Source organism: Platalea leucorodia (assembly GCF_965183815.1).
Source record: "Platalea leucorodia genome assembly, chromosome: 1".
Taxonomy (NCBI): domain Eukaryota; kingdom Metazoa; phylum Chordata; class Aves; order Pelecaniformes; family Threskiornithidae; genus Platalea; species Platalea leucorodia.
In genome coordinates, this window is record NC_138823.1 from 39,911,044 (window position 1) to 39,928,417 (window position 17,374).

General features: G+C 40.0%; 1 protein-coding gene across 1 annotated transcript; it reads left to right on the forward strand.

Moving 5' to 3' along the window:
- The first annotated feature begins 200 nt into the window (after positions 1-200).
- Positions 201-16,991, forward strand: GGH (gamma-glutamyl hydrolase). The gene is made up of 9 exons (XM_082320772.1): positions 201-388; positions 919-1,033; positions 2,334-2,384; positions 5,588-5,672; positions 8,939-9,077; positions 9,950-10,056; positions 10,151-10,241; positions 11,529-11,666; positions 14,904-16,991. The coding sequence occupies exons 1-9, from the start codon at positions 268-270 to the stop codon at positions 15,023-15,025; spliced, it is 969 nt and encodes a 322-aa protein (XP_082176898.1). The 5' UTR covers positions 201-267; the 3' UTR covers positions 15,026-16,991.
- Positions 16,992-17,374: the final 383 nt, after the last annotated feature.

The window sequence follows — 17,374 nt, forward strand, 5'->3', positions numbered from 1 at the left end:
AACATCATTGTATTAATAAAACTTGTGGAGTTGAACCAGCCTCGTCCGCACTGTTCAGTGATACGAGCGTTGCTTCTACTGAGGACGGGGGGGGGGGGCCCTCGGGGGGCCGCGGCCAGCCGCTCCCGGCGGGCGCAGGCCCCGCCGCCGGAACTACATTTCCCAGCGTGCCCCGCGGCGCGGCGTCAGGCGGGCGGGCCGCTGCGCCGCGCAGGGCCGGTGGCTGAGCGGAGCGCTGGGGTCCGAGAGGCGGCGGGCGACGCGGCCATGGGGCGTCCTCCCGTCCCGGCCGCCGCACTCCTCCTCCCCCTCCTGCTCCGCTGCGCCGCCGCAGCCTCCCTTGTGCTGCGCGGCCGCCTGGAGAAGGGCAACGAGAGACCCATCATCGGTGAGGGGCGGTGGGGGGGCAGGGGCGGCACGGTGGCAGCCGGCAGGAGCGGGTGGCGGTCCCTCGGCTGCCGGCGGCCGCTCCCCGGGGGTCACCGGCCGGCCCGGGGCTGCCTGGCGCCCTGCCTTCGCTGTCCTGGGGGAGGGGACGGCTCCACCACCGACCCGGTTTCTGCGTGGAGCGAAAGGTCTCCTGAAGCGCAGGTTTGGTTAAAGCTTTTGTAAGCAGCGTTACGTTACGCATACTTGGTTTAAAAAAAATCTTAAAATACCAATAACTTATTTAAGAGAAGTAGTACTAAATAGTTAAACCAGGGAAGCTGAGTCTTAGTCAGATAAAGTGTGTTTATTTGGTACCTTGTGACTAGGCATTGTAGTTGATGCCCCATATTGCCTCAGTGTTTGTAATTCTTTCAGGCAGTAAATGTAACACTGTGACATGGCATATAGGAAATCGGAGTTTAACTTTGTCTTTCGGTGTGTAGCGTTGGCTGTTTGCATAGTGCTAACTTTCTTTCTTGGATCCTTCAGGGATATTGTCGCAGGAATGTCACTTTGAGAAGTTCCACAGATTTGGAAGTTCTTATATTGCAGCTTCATATGTGAAGTTTCTGGAATCTGCCGGTGCCCGAGTTGTGCCAATAAGGTAGATTTTTATATCCTTACAAGTGGGTAATAATTGTTTAATGTAAGGGTGTCATCTTAGAGACACAGAAAGCAGTTGTGCTGCTTTTCTGAGTGTTTAGAGCTCCTTGAAGGCTATTTGAAGATGCCACAATTTTCAGGGTGTTTTAGAAATCAGAACAAAAGCAGACTGGAACATTTAATTTTTAATATTTCTTATGATAATAACCTTTCTTTGAAAAAAATTTTTTTTTTAACCTGTAAAATTACCCTCCATAGTTTGCATCTGTGGTTTTTGAAGTTAGCTATATTGAATCTAATGTGTAGTGCCCCCCACACATAGATATCTAGATACATATATGCATACTATCTTTTGTCACATTCTGTAGCCCTAGAATTCAAGTAATGGAGGAAGGCTATCAGTACTTCTTGAAGAAACTGAAGTCCAGTTCTGTTCAAACTATGGGTCATTAACTCCATGTGTTGTTGTATGTTGGTTGTTGGGTAAAAAGTAGCAGAGTAGTAAACGAAGCGACAATGCTTCATAGTCAACATAGCCAGCTAACTATAAGATAGTAAATGCACTAAAATCAGATGTTAAAATGATAATTGTCAGAAGTTAAAAATGATACTAATGCAGCTGTAGAAAATCACAATACGATGTACCTACACAGTCCAATAAGAGCACTAGTTAAGTGCCTGAATCAGAAGCCAGTGTTCTTCATGTAGCTGGTGGAGCTTTCAGAATGGTTGCGGACCAGAAGCTTCATCGATGAATGGAGGCTTCTAATTCTGGCAACTAAGTTAGATGCAGCAAAGCTGGATGCTTTGAATATACCTAGTGTAGCAGTTCTGCGTGAGTGTAGCCATCATACTGGTTTGCTGATGTTTTGCTGATGCTGAGGTCTTTCTCATCTTTCCACCTCTCAACTATATCTTTGCTGAAAAATGGGTGTGACCCGCTGTTTGCAGCTCTGCCCTTCTTGGAATCAATTGGAAACCGGAGTTGCCAGTCTGCAGGAAATAATAACCGTGCCATTCATATAAATGTTAAATTTAACAAGGGTCTGCAAAGGGGTCTCAGAGTACCTAATCCTGAACTGTACGTGATAGGGTTCTATTTTCAATCGTGTGGATCCTCAGTCTCTACTGAGCTGTTTCAAGTGAAATGTTTCATTTGATTTGGGACTATTTTATTCTGTTTGAAGTATGCTTTCTACCTGTTTTTTGTGTCCCATGTTTCTGTTCAATAATGATGATATTTTTGTGGTTAAATATGTATATTTCATATGTGTTCTGTAACTGTTTTCTTGGTGTTTCAGATTAAATCTTTCAGATGAAGAATATGATAAAATATTCCACTCTATAAATGGGTAAGTTTTGAGCACTGATTTTCTGTTGAAAGATGTGATAGTTCTGGTTTTGAGCTCTGCCATATTCTCAAGAACACTGTCTTTCTACTCTCTCAGGAGCTTGTGCTGAGCGCTGCAGACATGTAAATATGTTCTAAGACAGAGAGCACTGTTTCATCTGATGTCTGTCTGGTTCCTTTTCTTCCTTGAGGAGCATATGTCAGATAATGTGCAACAGTGCCAAGGCTCATTTTGGCATTCTCTTGTACTTGTCTGCAGGCAGAGAGAAGTGGATTTATAGTGGTTAACAATTGTACAAGTGAAACAGCTCACTTCCTGTTAGTTATTTTTTTCCTTTTCCTCATTTGAGTGATCACCTTAATTTTCATATTTAATATCACTTGCTGAGTGTTTCATCCCTGTTCCTATCCTTTCTTCCCTCTTCCAGTCCTCTCTGTATATCCTCTATCATAAAAGTTTCTGATTTCCAGTCTCTTCTACCCTTTTCTCTTTCGGTGCTTTCTCTCTTGCTACTGGAATGGCCCGTTTTGCCTGTTGTGATGCTGTGGCTTAGGTCTTTGTTAGACAAACATTCTAACTTTTTGGCTGACCTATGGCAACTGTCCACCCATGTGTTCTTCCTACATTTTAAATGTGGGATAATGTGATCTAATTTAACACATTTTAATTGTGGACTAAGCAAAATCAAAACCTTTTATTTTTGCCTTGTGCTAAAAGTGCACTTTAGAAGAGTTAAATCAGTTGATGCCACACTTCACAGGCTTGATTGTATGTGAGCCCATAGCATGCAATTAGGCTACTTGTAGTCATGAGACGAGCATCATAAACCGTGAATATTTTTATTAAGCTCATGCATATACTAGAATGTTAATCAGCATGTGTAGAACTTGCAGATTTAGACCTGTGGCTGTCTGGGGAGAGCATTGTCCTCTTACGCTCCACAGCATGCCCTGTACACTAAGACAGCTTTGTAGTATAAGCAAATATAAGACAGTGACACTTTCTTCCCTGTGACTCCTCATGTTGGAGACAAAATGAATCATTTAATCCCTTTCTCCTGGCTGCCGGCCTCTCTTTGGTTGCCAGAAGGACTGTCACCAATGGGGTCTCCTGTTCCTTCTACCTCACCACCTACCTCAGTACAGGGTGTTAGGCACGTAGATCCAGTTCCCTTCTGCCTTTGCAGTGACTGGTAGTTGGATTTGTGCTATGTAGGTGGGTCAGGATGGTCTATATTTCCTATTGTTGTCCTCCACTGTCAGCTAATGGCTTCCACAGTATAGCTGTGTGTAAATAACAAGTAAGATCTCTAGAGGGAAGGACTTTACATTCTGTGGAAACTTAAATTAAGAAAGAGATACATTGATCTTTCATGTTGTAAGAGCTTAGCTCCAGGTTCTTTGCAGTTGGAAATCATTTTATTATTGAACACCACCTTCTTAAAATCATGAAATTTACTGTAGTAGAGATAGAATTTTATGAATATAGCAATGTACTCCTGAGATAGCCTTTGAAATTCACAGTAGACATTGTCAGCTCTAATCAGTTAGAGAGACTGGAATACAGGTAGCTGCATTTGAATCTGCTTATGACAATGTCAAACCATTATCATTGCTACTTAATGGGTTACTTCCTTTTTGCATTACCGGAAATGATAATTGTTTTTCCTAATTAGTATTGGCCAGTTTTTGGGTTGAACAAAAGGAACAGGTGAAGTGAATTTTCTATCACTTCCAGGTAAGGATCGCCTTATTTGTCTAACTAGATGTCTGTAGAAATCTATAATCTGGCCTGTTTTGAAAATACCATCAGCTGTATTCATTTTCTATATTGGCACTGGAGAGTAATCTGATTTATATTTTTGTGAATACTGGTCTACTTCTCCACCAAATACTTGGTGGCTTTTGCATGATCCTGTGCATCATGCACCTTAAAATAAACCTGGTCACGAGGGTTTAAACGCACACTCACTCTGCAAATGCTTCAGATCATTTGAGATGTTAGTTGTTTCTAGCTGCTTGTTAGTATCTCACTGATACAGGTTGCCCTTTCCAGAGTACAGAAATGTAGAGGAAATCTTTCAGCCGTTTTGGTAAACAATCAGCAACTGATGGATGTGGCTTGAGTAAATCTAGTTAGGGTTCTGCTGCAGTGGGTTACAGAGCGCTCACACATTCAGTTCTGTCGGTTCTGCGGGTACTGTTCCAGTAACAGCCAGAAGAGGCTTCTTCTATTTCATGTTACTGTCTCTGGTGGTACTTGATTACTTTCCATGTCATCACATGTACATGTGAAATCTCTGCTAGACTGTACTGAGTCTTTTTCTTTTGTGCTGTTTGGGTTTGGGGAGCTACACAGAGAATTGCCATTGCTGCTCTTTTTTTTTTTTTTTTTTTTTTTTTGTGGTGGAGAAAGATTGTGCACTATTTCTTTGAAATTGTCTCTGAGATTGCTTTGTCTTCTTTGGCTATATTAGATCCTGTGTGACCAAAGGTTATGGCCAAACATACTTTTTTTCCTTTTTAATAAAAACTTTTTGATCATCTGTGTTGTCTTCAATAAGGAGATCACTCTGCCAGGGCCACAGTTCTTCTTTACTGAAATTGAACAGGATGAATTAAGATTGGGGCCAGGACTTTAAAGTGATAGGGAGAGCCAGCTAAGAGTCAGGACAGGATTTGACAGAGTCATGGCAAGCAACCCTTTTGTATACCAGCTGAAATCTGTATGTTGTGTGTATTTTCTGTTTACTCTCCTCTTCCTTACACTGCACTAGGCTCGGTCACTACTTTGTGATAATAACCATTCTTCAGTGGAAGAACACTAAGATTTAGGATATGATTCAGTTAAAGACTAAGACACCTAAACCTAGCTGCCTGTGTGTGCGCTAGCTGTCTAAACTCACATAATTAACGGAGTGCTAGTCAGTACAGCCAGTGGAGCCTACAGGGCTGTTCAGCCTACTGACCAGGTAGGTGTCTGCTCTAGAAAACATATTGGAGCCTCCATTGACTTTTCTGACTGGACCCCTGCTGTCCATAAGGGAAGCTTACATTCCTATCTATAGATTTCTGAAATGTAGATGTCTTAATCTAGACCTGAATCCTACCCTTAAAACCACTATCAGACCTTTCTCTGTGTACATTGTCCAGGTTTCAGTTTGATCACCATTGCTAATCGGATTCTTGGATGTTGCCTTTCAGGGTGCTTTTTCCAGGAGGTGGTGTGGATCTTAAGACTTCAGAATATTCCAGGGTTGCTAAGATATTTTACCACAAGGCATTAGAGGTAATTACTAAGGAACAGTCTGTTCTTGTTATTGTCACTGTTCAGGGATCAAAATGACAGGGAGGCTTATATTTTCATAGTTTTCCATTGGCATCCAGTGTGTTAACTGTAAGCCCGGTAATAAGTAGCTCATTGCTGGTTTCTGCATAAAGAATCATTTCGTAGCTTAAGATTCAGACTCCTGACACCCTCTCCTGTTATATGTTGTGTCATGGTCTTAAACTCCCAAGTTCTTCGAGTGAGAACAGTATCATTTATTCATTGTACCTGGAGCTTTATGGCTGTGTGGAACTTTCAATAAAGTAACAATAATTCCTTCCAAAAGCCCATAGTATCCATTGACATTAAATGTTGAACAAAGATGTATGTAAATGTGATCATTTGTAGAAGTCTTATGACTGAAGTTTAGACTCAGAAGGAATTCTAGAGAGACTCTCAAACCGATTTACAATAATATAACATTAAGGCCTTCCTTTATGTATGTGTTATAGCTAGTCAAACACCTTTATTCTCACTTATCTATAAGTAGATTTAAATATATCTTGGGAGATGCAGATGAGGGATCTACATTAGCATGTTGTATCATTTTACCTATTTCTTTGTGCTGGTAACTGTAAATATAGCAGATATTTAAAGTGAACACTAGCTTAATTTATAACATGGAAAAAAGTGGGAAGAACACTTGAAAGGTTATAGTAATTATTTTTGTAATATTTATATGATCATTAGCTTTATTAAGAAAAGATTAAATTTCTGGGAAAGCTGTTTCTTTCAAAGAACATCAGGAAGCCTCTGAATCCTTGTTGAAGATTTAATTCTCTTAGAGCATAAGAGGTGGTTTTTTTCAGATAGTAATCAACACATTTTGAAGTAAAATTTGCTTTCTGGAAAGGCATGGAGATTCACTGAGCTTTATTACAATCCTTATGATTTGTTAAGGATTTTCTGTATTCAGATGGAATAAAAATGTAAATTTTCTTCATTTTTTTCCTCTTTACTGGCTTTATTATATTTTCGGTTAACGCTGATTAAAATTGTCACAGAAGTCATACTTTGGAAAACTTTGCCCAATTCTAGAGGCAGTTGTGAGCAGTGCTTAAACTGTTACCATGGTAGAAGCATTCATTGGCAGTGAGGAATTCATCTTCTACCCTTGCTGCCGACTTTCCAACAGGAGGCCAGGAAAGCGCAGGCAGTGGCATTCACAGGACCAGTCAGCTGCTGCAATTCAGTAATTAAGTTTCCTACTCTTCAGTCCCCATGGCACAAATGTTGTTTTTCTTTTGTCTGTCTTTATTCGTGGTGATTGTTAGTCTTGTCGCCTTAAACCTGAATCTTGCAAAGACTATCTCACTTTTATGTGAGACAATCATCTCATCTGTCTCTTTGAAACTGCTCCCTGGGTGAAGTGCAGCCTGTGTCTTGGTATTCAGTACTGGGGCAAGGGTTTCTCATGGTTTGCAGTACTATTACAAAATTGTGTTGACATTTCACAATGATTAACTGAATTGCATGTGTCATAATTTTATGATCAGAGAGGCAGGTTTATTAGATGGCGTGTGTACTTCAGGTGAGTAAAAGGCAGAAAATAATTTTCGGTTCATCATAAGTAAACCTTTCTTAAAAGTTGGGGTTTTTTACTGTGCTGTTTGTGATGATTGTGTGTTTTGATTTTCATCTTTTGCGACTTAATTAACACTATAAAATATTGATAGTTTTACTAATGTAAGGTAAGCTACCATAGTCAAGAATATATTAGCAGGTACAGAATTGACTGAATTTTATGTTTGTTTAAAACGTATGACGGCTTCTTTTCATTTCCAAATGTTCACAATGAAAAATGACTTGGTCTGGCTTTGCTTTAATATGAATAGAGGATGTGAAATGCTAGTCCCCATCCAAGTCAATTGAATTTTACTAGCTAGGTAAAAACCTAAATGAAATACCATTTTCCAGCTTTTAAATTAGTTTTTAAAATGTGATGTCTTGAGTGTTGTTTGATATATGCTTAGCCTGCAGGCTAATGTATAAAAGGGGGGGGGGGGGGGCACAAAATGTTTACACTTCAGTTGTAATTGTTCTTAAACAGTAGTCTATTTTTTGCCTTTAGTGGTTTTATTCCTCACATATATGAAAGACAGACAGTGGAGTTGCAAGTCCTGTGTCTAGCCATGCATGATGGGTGGTCATGAAGACTCTGCAGTACTATTAGCCTTCTTTCTGTAAATCTTCCATGTTTAGCTCTGAGAAGAAGTAGTTATATGGGCTTTTATTACCATACTATCTGTAATGCAGTAGGGTAACATTTTTATTCTAAGCCTGTAATATCAGCTTTCTCAAAAATGGCTTTTGAGCAGCAGCTCTTCGGGGGTGGGGGGTGGCGGGTGGTATGCATAACTTAAAAATATTTAGAAACAAGTTAAGAAAGACTACTCAGATTTCACAAAAGCAGGAGTTCTGAAACATTCCAGTCTCCAACATGTGCTTACTATCAGGAATAAAGCATACAAAAATGCAAATTTCCGCTGTGTGTATGTACTGTGCTTAGTTAAGTGATGGGAAGCTAGTTGTGTTCTCTTTTTGCTTTCCTTTTCTACTTTTTGCTTTCTTCTCTTGTTTTTGCACTTACCTGCCAAGTTTTATTCTTTTGAAAATGATTGTCACTTTTTTGTGTTGCTTAAACTCACAATTTATCTTTCTGGAACACAGGTCCAAACCTGCTAGTTAAGCATATAAGTCTGTCACTTAAGACTGTATGTTTTGTTAGTACAGATGGGTGTGGACACAGGTGTATGGACATTGCAAAAGGCCCTTGCTATGTGATCATAACATGCTTCATATAAAAGTATGAATGATAATGAATAGGCTTTTCCTCAAAATGGCGACAGATTGGTTTGTGTCTCTTCTTATGATTACCCTTTTTATAGAAATGTTGCTATTTTGTGGTTTCTGTTTAGGCTACTCAACATTACTTCTTTGTAGAACTGAACAGTCAAATTAATATCAACATTAGGCTCAGTTTACTGCTTCAATGGGTGTGTGTATATCTCCTAGCCTTCATATTTTAGAAGAAAAACTAAGGGAGTCTGTGTTTATTTCAATTGTAATTGAACCATTACAATTCCTTTGGTAGCAATTTGTACTACTGTAGTAGTTTTACTTCTCACCTACTCAAGAGAGAGTGAAAAAGGTAGGAAGTTCTCTTCAGTCTTCTTTCTGTAAATCTTCAGTACTTTTTCCTTATGTTGTTGCTTTTTATTTTGCAGGCTAACGATAAAGGAGATTATTTCCCAATATGGGGAACATGTCTTGGACACGAAGAGCTTACCTATCTCACAAGTGGTGAAGTTTTACTTGTTCATACCAAGACAGATGGTGTTGTACTTCCTCTGAACTTTACCTCAGGTGAAAAATCCATTACATCCCATGTCTGGGTTTTGCTGAGAGGTGTTTTGTTTTGTTCATGATAAATACGCAGGGGTGAATGTTTGGGAGATTTCTGATTATTATCTTATTAAATTCTTTCTTATTAAGTTGCCATGGCTGTTTTTATAAAGTCAGTGCAACTCTGTCACTTCTAAAGCAGAGATGTGAGCACAAGCCATTTTAAACCAACAGCAGTCAGCAAAAAACACAGTTGTGGCTCTTTGAGTCATTTGGTAATTTGGACCTACAAAAATAATGTGGGTTTAGGTTCCTTTTTGTTACCGAGTTGAACAAACTTCACAGGTCCAAAACCTGTCAAACTAGGAGAGCAGGTGACTTTAAATTTTTCAGATTGCATCTTTCCTAATGGTGAATATTAGCATCGCTGTCCCACTTGCACAATATTGAAATCAGAGAGATCCTTTAAGATAGAGCTGTGCCAGTCAGCAACACTGGTAAAATGTGGCCTCTGTTGACACTTGAATCTTTTAATTTGTGAGTAATCCATCTGCAGACCATGTGGCATTCACAAATTCTGTCATTTGTGCTCATTGTGAATGGAAAGGTCACTGAAATGAGTGGCAAAGAATGATGCTTATTTTAGTGAGAACTTAGGTAGCAAAGTTGGGTCCTCTCTGGGTCAAGACTGGAGGACAGTGGTTACAGCAAATTGGAAACCTGTTGTAGTTATTCTACTGATTCATTGCAGGGTATTCTAAAATCATAAAGTTACACTACAGAAAAAAGTTAAATGCAGTATTTTAGTAAATTTGTTTCCCATTCAGTATTAGTCCATCTGTTAGCAGCCTGGGTAATGGACAGTATCCTTTTTTCATTTTTCTTTGTAATAGCTGCAAAAGACAGTAGATTATTCAAGAATTTCCCTGATGATGTATTACATGCATTTGCTACTGAGCCGTTGACATCAAACTTTCATATGTGGAGCCTCTCCATGGAGGTATTTGATCATTTTATTTCCTGAACACAAATTTGCTCTGTTAAAACTAGAAATGAATGAGCAAATAACATCTTTTCCCCCCTCCTTATCACAGAATTTCACAAAGAATGAAAAGCTTCATAAGTTCTATAATGTTCTGACCACTAACACCAATGATGGAGTGGAGTTTATATCTACTATGGAAGGTAGGGAAATGAATTTCCTTTGTAAACTGTGACTATAACAAACTAGTTCTTTAGAGGTGGTGTGACATTGATGTTAATTTGTACTGCAAGCTTGCTGTTAGGTTAGCAGGGTGAGCATCAGCCCTGTTGATGCTCTGGCTGTGAGGAACATGCTCTGTTTGCAGGGATATTTTATCTTTTGAGTACATATCTGTGAGCCTAATTACTTCTCTCACCCACTGTTCCCCTTTCAGATACACTGTTACACTTTAGCACTGGAATATTCAAGTGCTGTGATGGGAAGTGCACAGCACTGGTCCTGGAGTAGTGTAATCCCTCGGCAGGGCAATGTACCTCTGTTGCACCTTGCTTTCTGTCTGTCTGCTTATGCTTGCATTCCTGTGATGCTCTGTGTCTGTTTGTTGTAGGGGAAGAACAATTCAGGGTACTGAGGTAACAGTGACATGCCTCATTACTTTAGGAGTACTGGTAATTGCCCTCCTCCAAAAGCCTTTTGTGTTACTTACCTTGTGTTGCGTATGTTTTGCACCAGGCTTGCTCAGCTCAGGAAACAAGTTAGCTCTTTAGGGGGTGGTTTGTCTTGATCAGTGCACTACTAGCAGCTCTACAGAAAGGCCCAGCTGTCAGCCCATGGGATTCTTCTGTATGGCATACTGGCTGGCCTCCAGAAGGGAAGAATAGCAGTTTGATCAGAAAACCTGATTAGGCTAATGACAGACATCTCTCATGCCTGCAAGCGGTTTATCGCAGAGCAGTCATCAGCTGCTGTGCTGCTATTCTCTGTAAGAGAGTTAAGGGCTGGCTTCCCTCTGCGCGTATCAGGCCTGGCGCAGAGCAGATAGGAGCTGCCCCTGGCCTGTCTGGGCCTTCAAGGAGATCCTAAGACTTGGATCTGTCCCATGGAACTGCCAGGGGTATCCTGTGTGGCTGTGAATATTGTATGTTGAGTGATGCTGGCAGTAGATAGGAAGTTTCGAGACTGATACACTTGTAACATTATTTTTTAGTATATATATCTCTCTCTATGAATTCTGAAATGAATAATCAAAAAAGTGATGTACAAAAATCTTCTTGCGTGGAATGAGACCCTTCTTTTACAATATCCATTTTTTTTCCTTCAGTTCTACTATGACTTTAACAGTGTTTCAACTTGCTCTTTAAGCTTTTGTGAAACTGTTGATAAGTGAGGTATTTTTGTAGCTTATCCTTTGAGTTTCTTTTTCAGTAAGACTAAGCACATAATTCTTAAGGTGTAGATGTTGCTTACATGCTTTGTATTTGTTGCAGCATACAAATATCCAATTTATGGTGTCCAGTGGCATCCAGAGAAAAATCCTTTTGAGTGGAAGAATTCACCAGGCATTCCACATTCCCCATCAGCTATAAAAGCAGCATATTATATAGCTGACTTCTTCATTAATGAAGGTAAAAAGTTTATTATCTGTAAATGTTGTTTTTTAGAGTGAGGCATTAGTGAAAATCTTTGAAGACAACAGACCTCTTTTTCAGCTGTCAAAAGTTCAGTACCTCTTACTACTTTCTGAGAAGATTACTGTGCAAGCTTTATAGGCTTATAAAAAACACAAGGGATACTAGAAATAGAATGGCTTAGTAAAAGTGACATCAAAAGGCCAGGCATTCCATAAACTCTTTAGAGTAGACTGGCTTAAAAGCATTGTTTGTGCTGTGACTTTCTACTGTTTCAAATGATCACTGTAACATTTTAGCCTCCCTTCCACAAAGACAATGAAACGAAAAAAATACTTCATTCATAATTCTAGAGGTTTCTTCAGTTCCAAATTGAGTTACAGTCATTCAATGTATCTCAGTTTTGCTTGCAAAATATATGCACCAAGATTATAAATACTGCTTGGACAGTATACGGATGTATCAAAGGGGTGCAATATGGTGCCCAACAGTTATATACTATAGACAGCACAAGAAGTTTTTGAATTTTACAGAGCTTCTAATCTGTTTGTTTATACCCTAAGAAGCTAGAAGTAACTAATGTGTAAAATTTTGATAATTTATGACACTTCTGGTCTATTTTCTATAAATAAGCAGGATATAAACACAGGAGTATTTGAAGGGATCAAACTTAATTTATTCCTTTTATTTATCCTTACTAAACCATGCTGCCAAAATATACTTTTCATATTTTAAATTGACTATTTATGAAATTGTCTTACCTGATCGATTTGGACTATGAAGAACATAATCAATAACCTAACTGAGTTTGGTCTCTAGATTTGATCTCTAATCAAAAGAGTCACCTAATTGGAGAAAGCAGACAGTGATTTAAAGAAATGCAACTTGTGCTGACCTGGTCAGTGAGAGTGTAGAAATAAGAGCTGTGCTTCATACAAGTTCAAGGCTCTTTTTTGCATAATGTAGTCCTACTCCCCTTTACAAAAAGGTAGCAAAATCACATAAAATTCCTCGTCAGTATCCATAAGCTTCCTATATTTTAAGAATTTTGATAGCATACTTAAAGGAGACTAAGACAAAAGGGGAAAATAGAAGAAAGTATAGTATGAGTCTGTTTTTTCTTTTGTAGTCTAATACTAGAATGCAGCATGTATGCTAGTTTTGCTTGCTACAGTCTCTAGTGTCTGCCTGCACAGTGTATTACAGGCAGAAGTAAGCTTGCTCAGGCCAATATCCAAGCAAATGTGGCAAAATAAGTGCCAACTCTGCTTGTAAGTCCTGTTGAGACACAGTGCATGTGAGTTCTTTCATATATGTATACACATATAATGAGCTTATGCATAGTATCACACAGATGTGTCACTAGGTTTTGGACCTGTTGACCTTCAATTCTAGAGCAAACTAGTAGAGCAAACTTGTGTCAGCCACCTCTATGTGTCTACCCCCCATCTCATATACCAAATTATGAGTTATTCTTCATTACTTCTCCAATCTGTGTACCGCTGCTCCTACTGAGTACTTCATATCATAATGTTGCAATGAGTAATTGATGTTTTTAGCTAATGTAAGGCAGAATGTCTTCCTTAACTTCAAAAATAAACCATGGGGTGAAAAACGAAAACTGTTTTCAGCTGGCAAAAATACACTCATCTATGATTACTTCGTAACTAAACCATTCTCCTGAAATATCATTTTCATATCCATCCATCGTTAATTTTAACTTGTGTAGAGTTGCCAACATGATAAACCAGACAAGGATTCAGTTTTTATTGTCCTCACCAGCACAGTCCATGCTAGCACTGCAACTTTCAGTAGGCTGATACTCTGATGCATTTTTTTCAGTATTACAAGTACTTGTATCTCTGGTAGATACTGCCAGGATCTCATGGATAAATATTTTTATACAGTCTTGACTTTAAATTAATAATTAAATTTCTCCCCAGTAATAACATATGCTGTAACCAGCTTGCTGAAGATGTATCTTCACAGTTCTTCACATACAAGTTACTGTAATTCCATTTGCTGTTATGCTACACAGAATAACTTACGTTGCCAAGAAAGATACTGTCAAGGAGGTGTGGTGGTTGACCCTGGCTGGACGCCAGGTGCCCACCAAAGCTGCTCTGTCACTCCCTTCCTGAACTGGACAGCAGAAAGAAAATATAACAAAGAGCTCATGGGTCGAGATAAGGACAGGGAGAGATCACTTGCCAATTACTGTCACGGGCAAAACAGACTCGACTTGGGGAAATTAGGTTAATTTATTACCAGTCAAATCAGAGTAGGATAATGAGAAAATAAAAACTAAATCTTGAAACACTTTCCCCCCGCCCTTTCCTTCTTCCTGGGCTTAACTTCACTCCCCATTTCTCTACCTCTTCCCCTCCAGCAGCGCAGGGGGACAGGGAATAGGGGTTGCGTTCATCACACGTTGCCTCTGCCGCTCATTCCTCCTCAGGGGGATGACTCCTCACACCCTTCCCCTGCTCCAGCGTGGGGTCCCTCCCACAGGAGACAGTCCTTCATGAACTTCTTCAATGTGGGTCCTTCCCACAGGCTGCAGTTCTTCACCAACTGCTCCAGTGTGGGTCCCTTCCACGGGCACAGTCCTTCAGGAACAGACTGCTCCAGTGTAGGTCCCCCGTGGGGTCACAAGTCCTGCCAGCAAATCTGCTCCAGTGTGAGGTCCACAGGTCCTGCCAGGAGCCTGCTCCAGTGTGGGCTTCCCATGGCGTCACAGCCTCCTTCGGGCATCCACCTGCTCCGGCGTGCGGGTGGATATCTGCTCCACCATTAACCTCCATGGGCTGCAGGGGGACAGCCTGCCTCGCCGTGGTCTTCACCACGGGCTGCAGGGGAATCTCTGCTCCGGTGCCTGGAGCACCTCCTCCCCCTCCTTCTTCACTGACCTTGGGGTCTGCAGAGTTGTTTCTCTCGCATATTCTCACTCCTTTCTCGATCTGCAGTTGCGCAGCAGATTTTTCCCTTTCTTAAATCTGTTATCCCAGAGGCACTAGCACTGTCACTGATGGGCTTGGCCTTGGCCAGCAGCAGGTCTGTCTTGGAGCTGGCTGGCATTGGCTCTCTCGGACACAGGGGATGCTTCTGGCAGCTTCTCACAGAAGCCACCCCTGTAGCCCCCCTGCTACCAAACCCTTGCCACGCAAACCCAATACAGGGTTTTGGTAATAACAATAGCAGTAAAGTGATCTGTACTTTTACATTGTTTTACAGCCCGGAAGAGCGTGCACCGTTTTTCCAGTGAAGATGAGGAAAGAAAAGAATTGATTTATAATTATACTCCAATTTATACAGGAACATTTTCTTCATTTCAGCAAATCTATTTTTTTGATTGAGTATCGTGTCAAAGGTGCAGTGTTGGTACTTATAAATGGAATTATTTGCCAGCATTGCGTAATTAAGCTGATATAGTGCACTGCACGTGACAGAAAGCCAGGACAGTTCTTTTCCTTTACAATGATTTGTCCTGTGTTTCTTCTGCACTGTTGGACCATTAATACAAAAATTTACATTCAGTAACAATAATTGTCTTGGATCACACTTTAAGGCAAGCTACAGAAAAATGCATTTTTCTTCCAGGGAAGAGGTCTTGATTATGCTTATAAACTTGGAAGTAATCATGTTTAGTACCAGGAAAAACACTGTATTAATACATTTTAAAATATTAGAGTTATCGTTGCAAAATGTTGTGGACTATGAGCACTAGAGGCTTAGATGCGTTGCTTTAGTAAGATCTTATCCTTTTCAAATGATGTAACAAATGAGACTCTTGGGTTTGTCATAAATATGTTTATGTAACCAAGTTCTTGACAGGGACTGTTTTGTCATTTGAAAAAATGACCAAAATAGTAAGGAGGCATGATAGCAAAGACACATTTTTGCCTAAAAAGCACATGTTCTATCCCATTTGTGAAACTGTTTCTCTTGTACATTCAGCATTGTTTGGAGTGCTTATACCTTGTGAAGTCTACATAAATATGAGGATTCAGTATAAACTAAGCATTGCAAATACCAGGGAAAATAAGTAAGTTTGGAGGGCGTAGTTAAGTGCTGATTCCACTTTCTGTTCTTTTCAAATTCAGTTTCTATGTGTCCTCTAAGAATTTATGTGAGAGTAACTGGAGTCAGCAGACAGATATGAGATGCAGACATCCGTTTCTTTGTATTTAAAAGAATGCGGACCTAATTTTTTCTTTACGTAGTCTGACTTTTCCTGTAGCTATTGGATAGAATTCTCACTTTGAGTCAAGAGGTAGTTTGACATTAACTTAGTAAAGACAGTAGTTTCTTTCTGTCTCATTGGGTAGTTTAGTGCAGCTGGAATTCAAACAGCAGATGAATGTATGTGAGAAACCTATTAATGTTCACATAATGTGATAATAGCAGTTGCATTCAATACACTGTGCTACCTTTTTTCTTTTTTTTCTTTCCTTCGCTGCACACTTAGTGAAAATTTTGTTCAGTGGTTTTGTGTGGTGTCCAAGAAGGAACTAACATGAGACAATCAAATATAACTCTCCTCTGTTGCACAGCTTCCAAACTCTGTTAACATCAATAGGGATTTGGAGTTTAAGGAGAATTCAAGTTTATACCTCAGCTCTGTTTTGTAGTACCTTATACTCTCAAGTACCATATCTGAATAAAGCTGGTACGTTTCTCAGGTTTTTCAAGTAAAAGACTTTCTAACTTGTTCTTTTATCATGAAACAACTGCATAAGAGAAGGTGAAATGCATTAGTTAAGAAACTATAAGGAAACATTAACTGTGACTACCAGAAAGACACTACCAGGTAATTACAAGTTTAAACATGTGATATTGCAGATTATTTCTACATTTGTCAGATCAGCCAAATTCAGTAAATGGAACTCATTTTTAATATAGGTAACTTTATATTAACTATAGTAGCTGACTCCTGAGGAGAACCAAGTGTAAAAAGAGGATTATGCTCTACAGTTGCATATTAAGTGTAGCAGCTAAGATACTTAAAAACTAAGTCCAGTCTTCTTGTTCAGGCTGAGTTCTTTGGAATAGCTCTAAGAATTTGCCTAAGTAAGGAGGGCAGGATTTAGCCTTAAAAATACAGATCAATCTTGCAAGTGAAATGTCTGCTACCTGCAATGGTAGTAATTAGTTCCTAAGTGTGTAACCATAGGGAATATTGTGTGTAATATGATGAGAGAGCAGTGTATTTATTATGAATTTGTATGTGTCTTTCCTTTATATCCTTTATCTTTTAAAGCCTTATTTGATGGTATCCATGATTTTTCTATGATACATGAAATAAACTTTTATTCGAGCAGATGTGTATTTTTGTTCTCTTTTAGATACTATGGATAAAGCATTAACAGTCATTGTCTTTTTATTTCCATCTGTGACAGTCACAAATCAGGAGGCTACTGCAACCTGTGTCCACTTGGTATGGTCATGTCAGCAAGTCAGGGTCAGGATAAGCGAGATCCATGGCCTGGCACAGACATACCCACAGCACAGCTGAGGCAGGGACCCGTGCCCAGGGCCTGAGCTTAAGTGCACTTAAATGCAGCTGCTGAGCCAAGGGGCAAAAGTTTTCAATAAGGCTGCTGACAGGTCTCTCATGCGGCCTTTTCACAGCAGGCTCGTCCCAGGTGCAGGGTGTCGGAGCTCGCTTGCACACAGGCAGCCAAACCCTTACGAAGGTGGGAAGG

Excerpts from the sequence above, each read along its gene's own strand:
- GGH (XM_082320772.1), top strand. The coding sequence starts at position 268 with ATGGGGCGTCCTCCCGTCCCGGCCGCCGCACTCCTCCTCCCCCTCCTG. Across the intron at positions 2,385-5,587 it reads ATATTCCACTCTATAAATGG|GGTGCTTTTTCCAGGAGGTG; the intron begins GTAAGTTTTGAG and ends GTTGCCTTTCAG. Across the intron at positions 11,667-14,903 it reads TGACTTCTTCATTAATGAAG|CCCGGAAGAGCGTGCACCGT; the intron begins GTAAAAAGTTTA and ends ATTGTTTTACAG.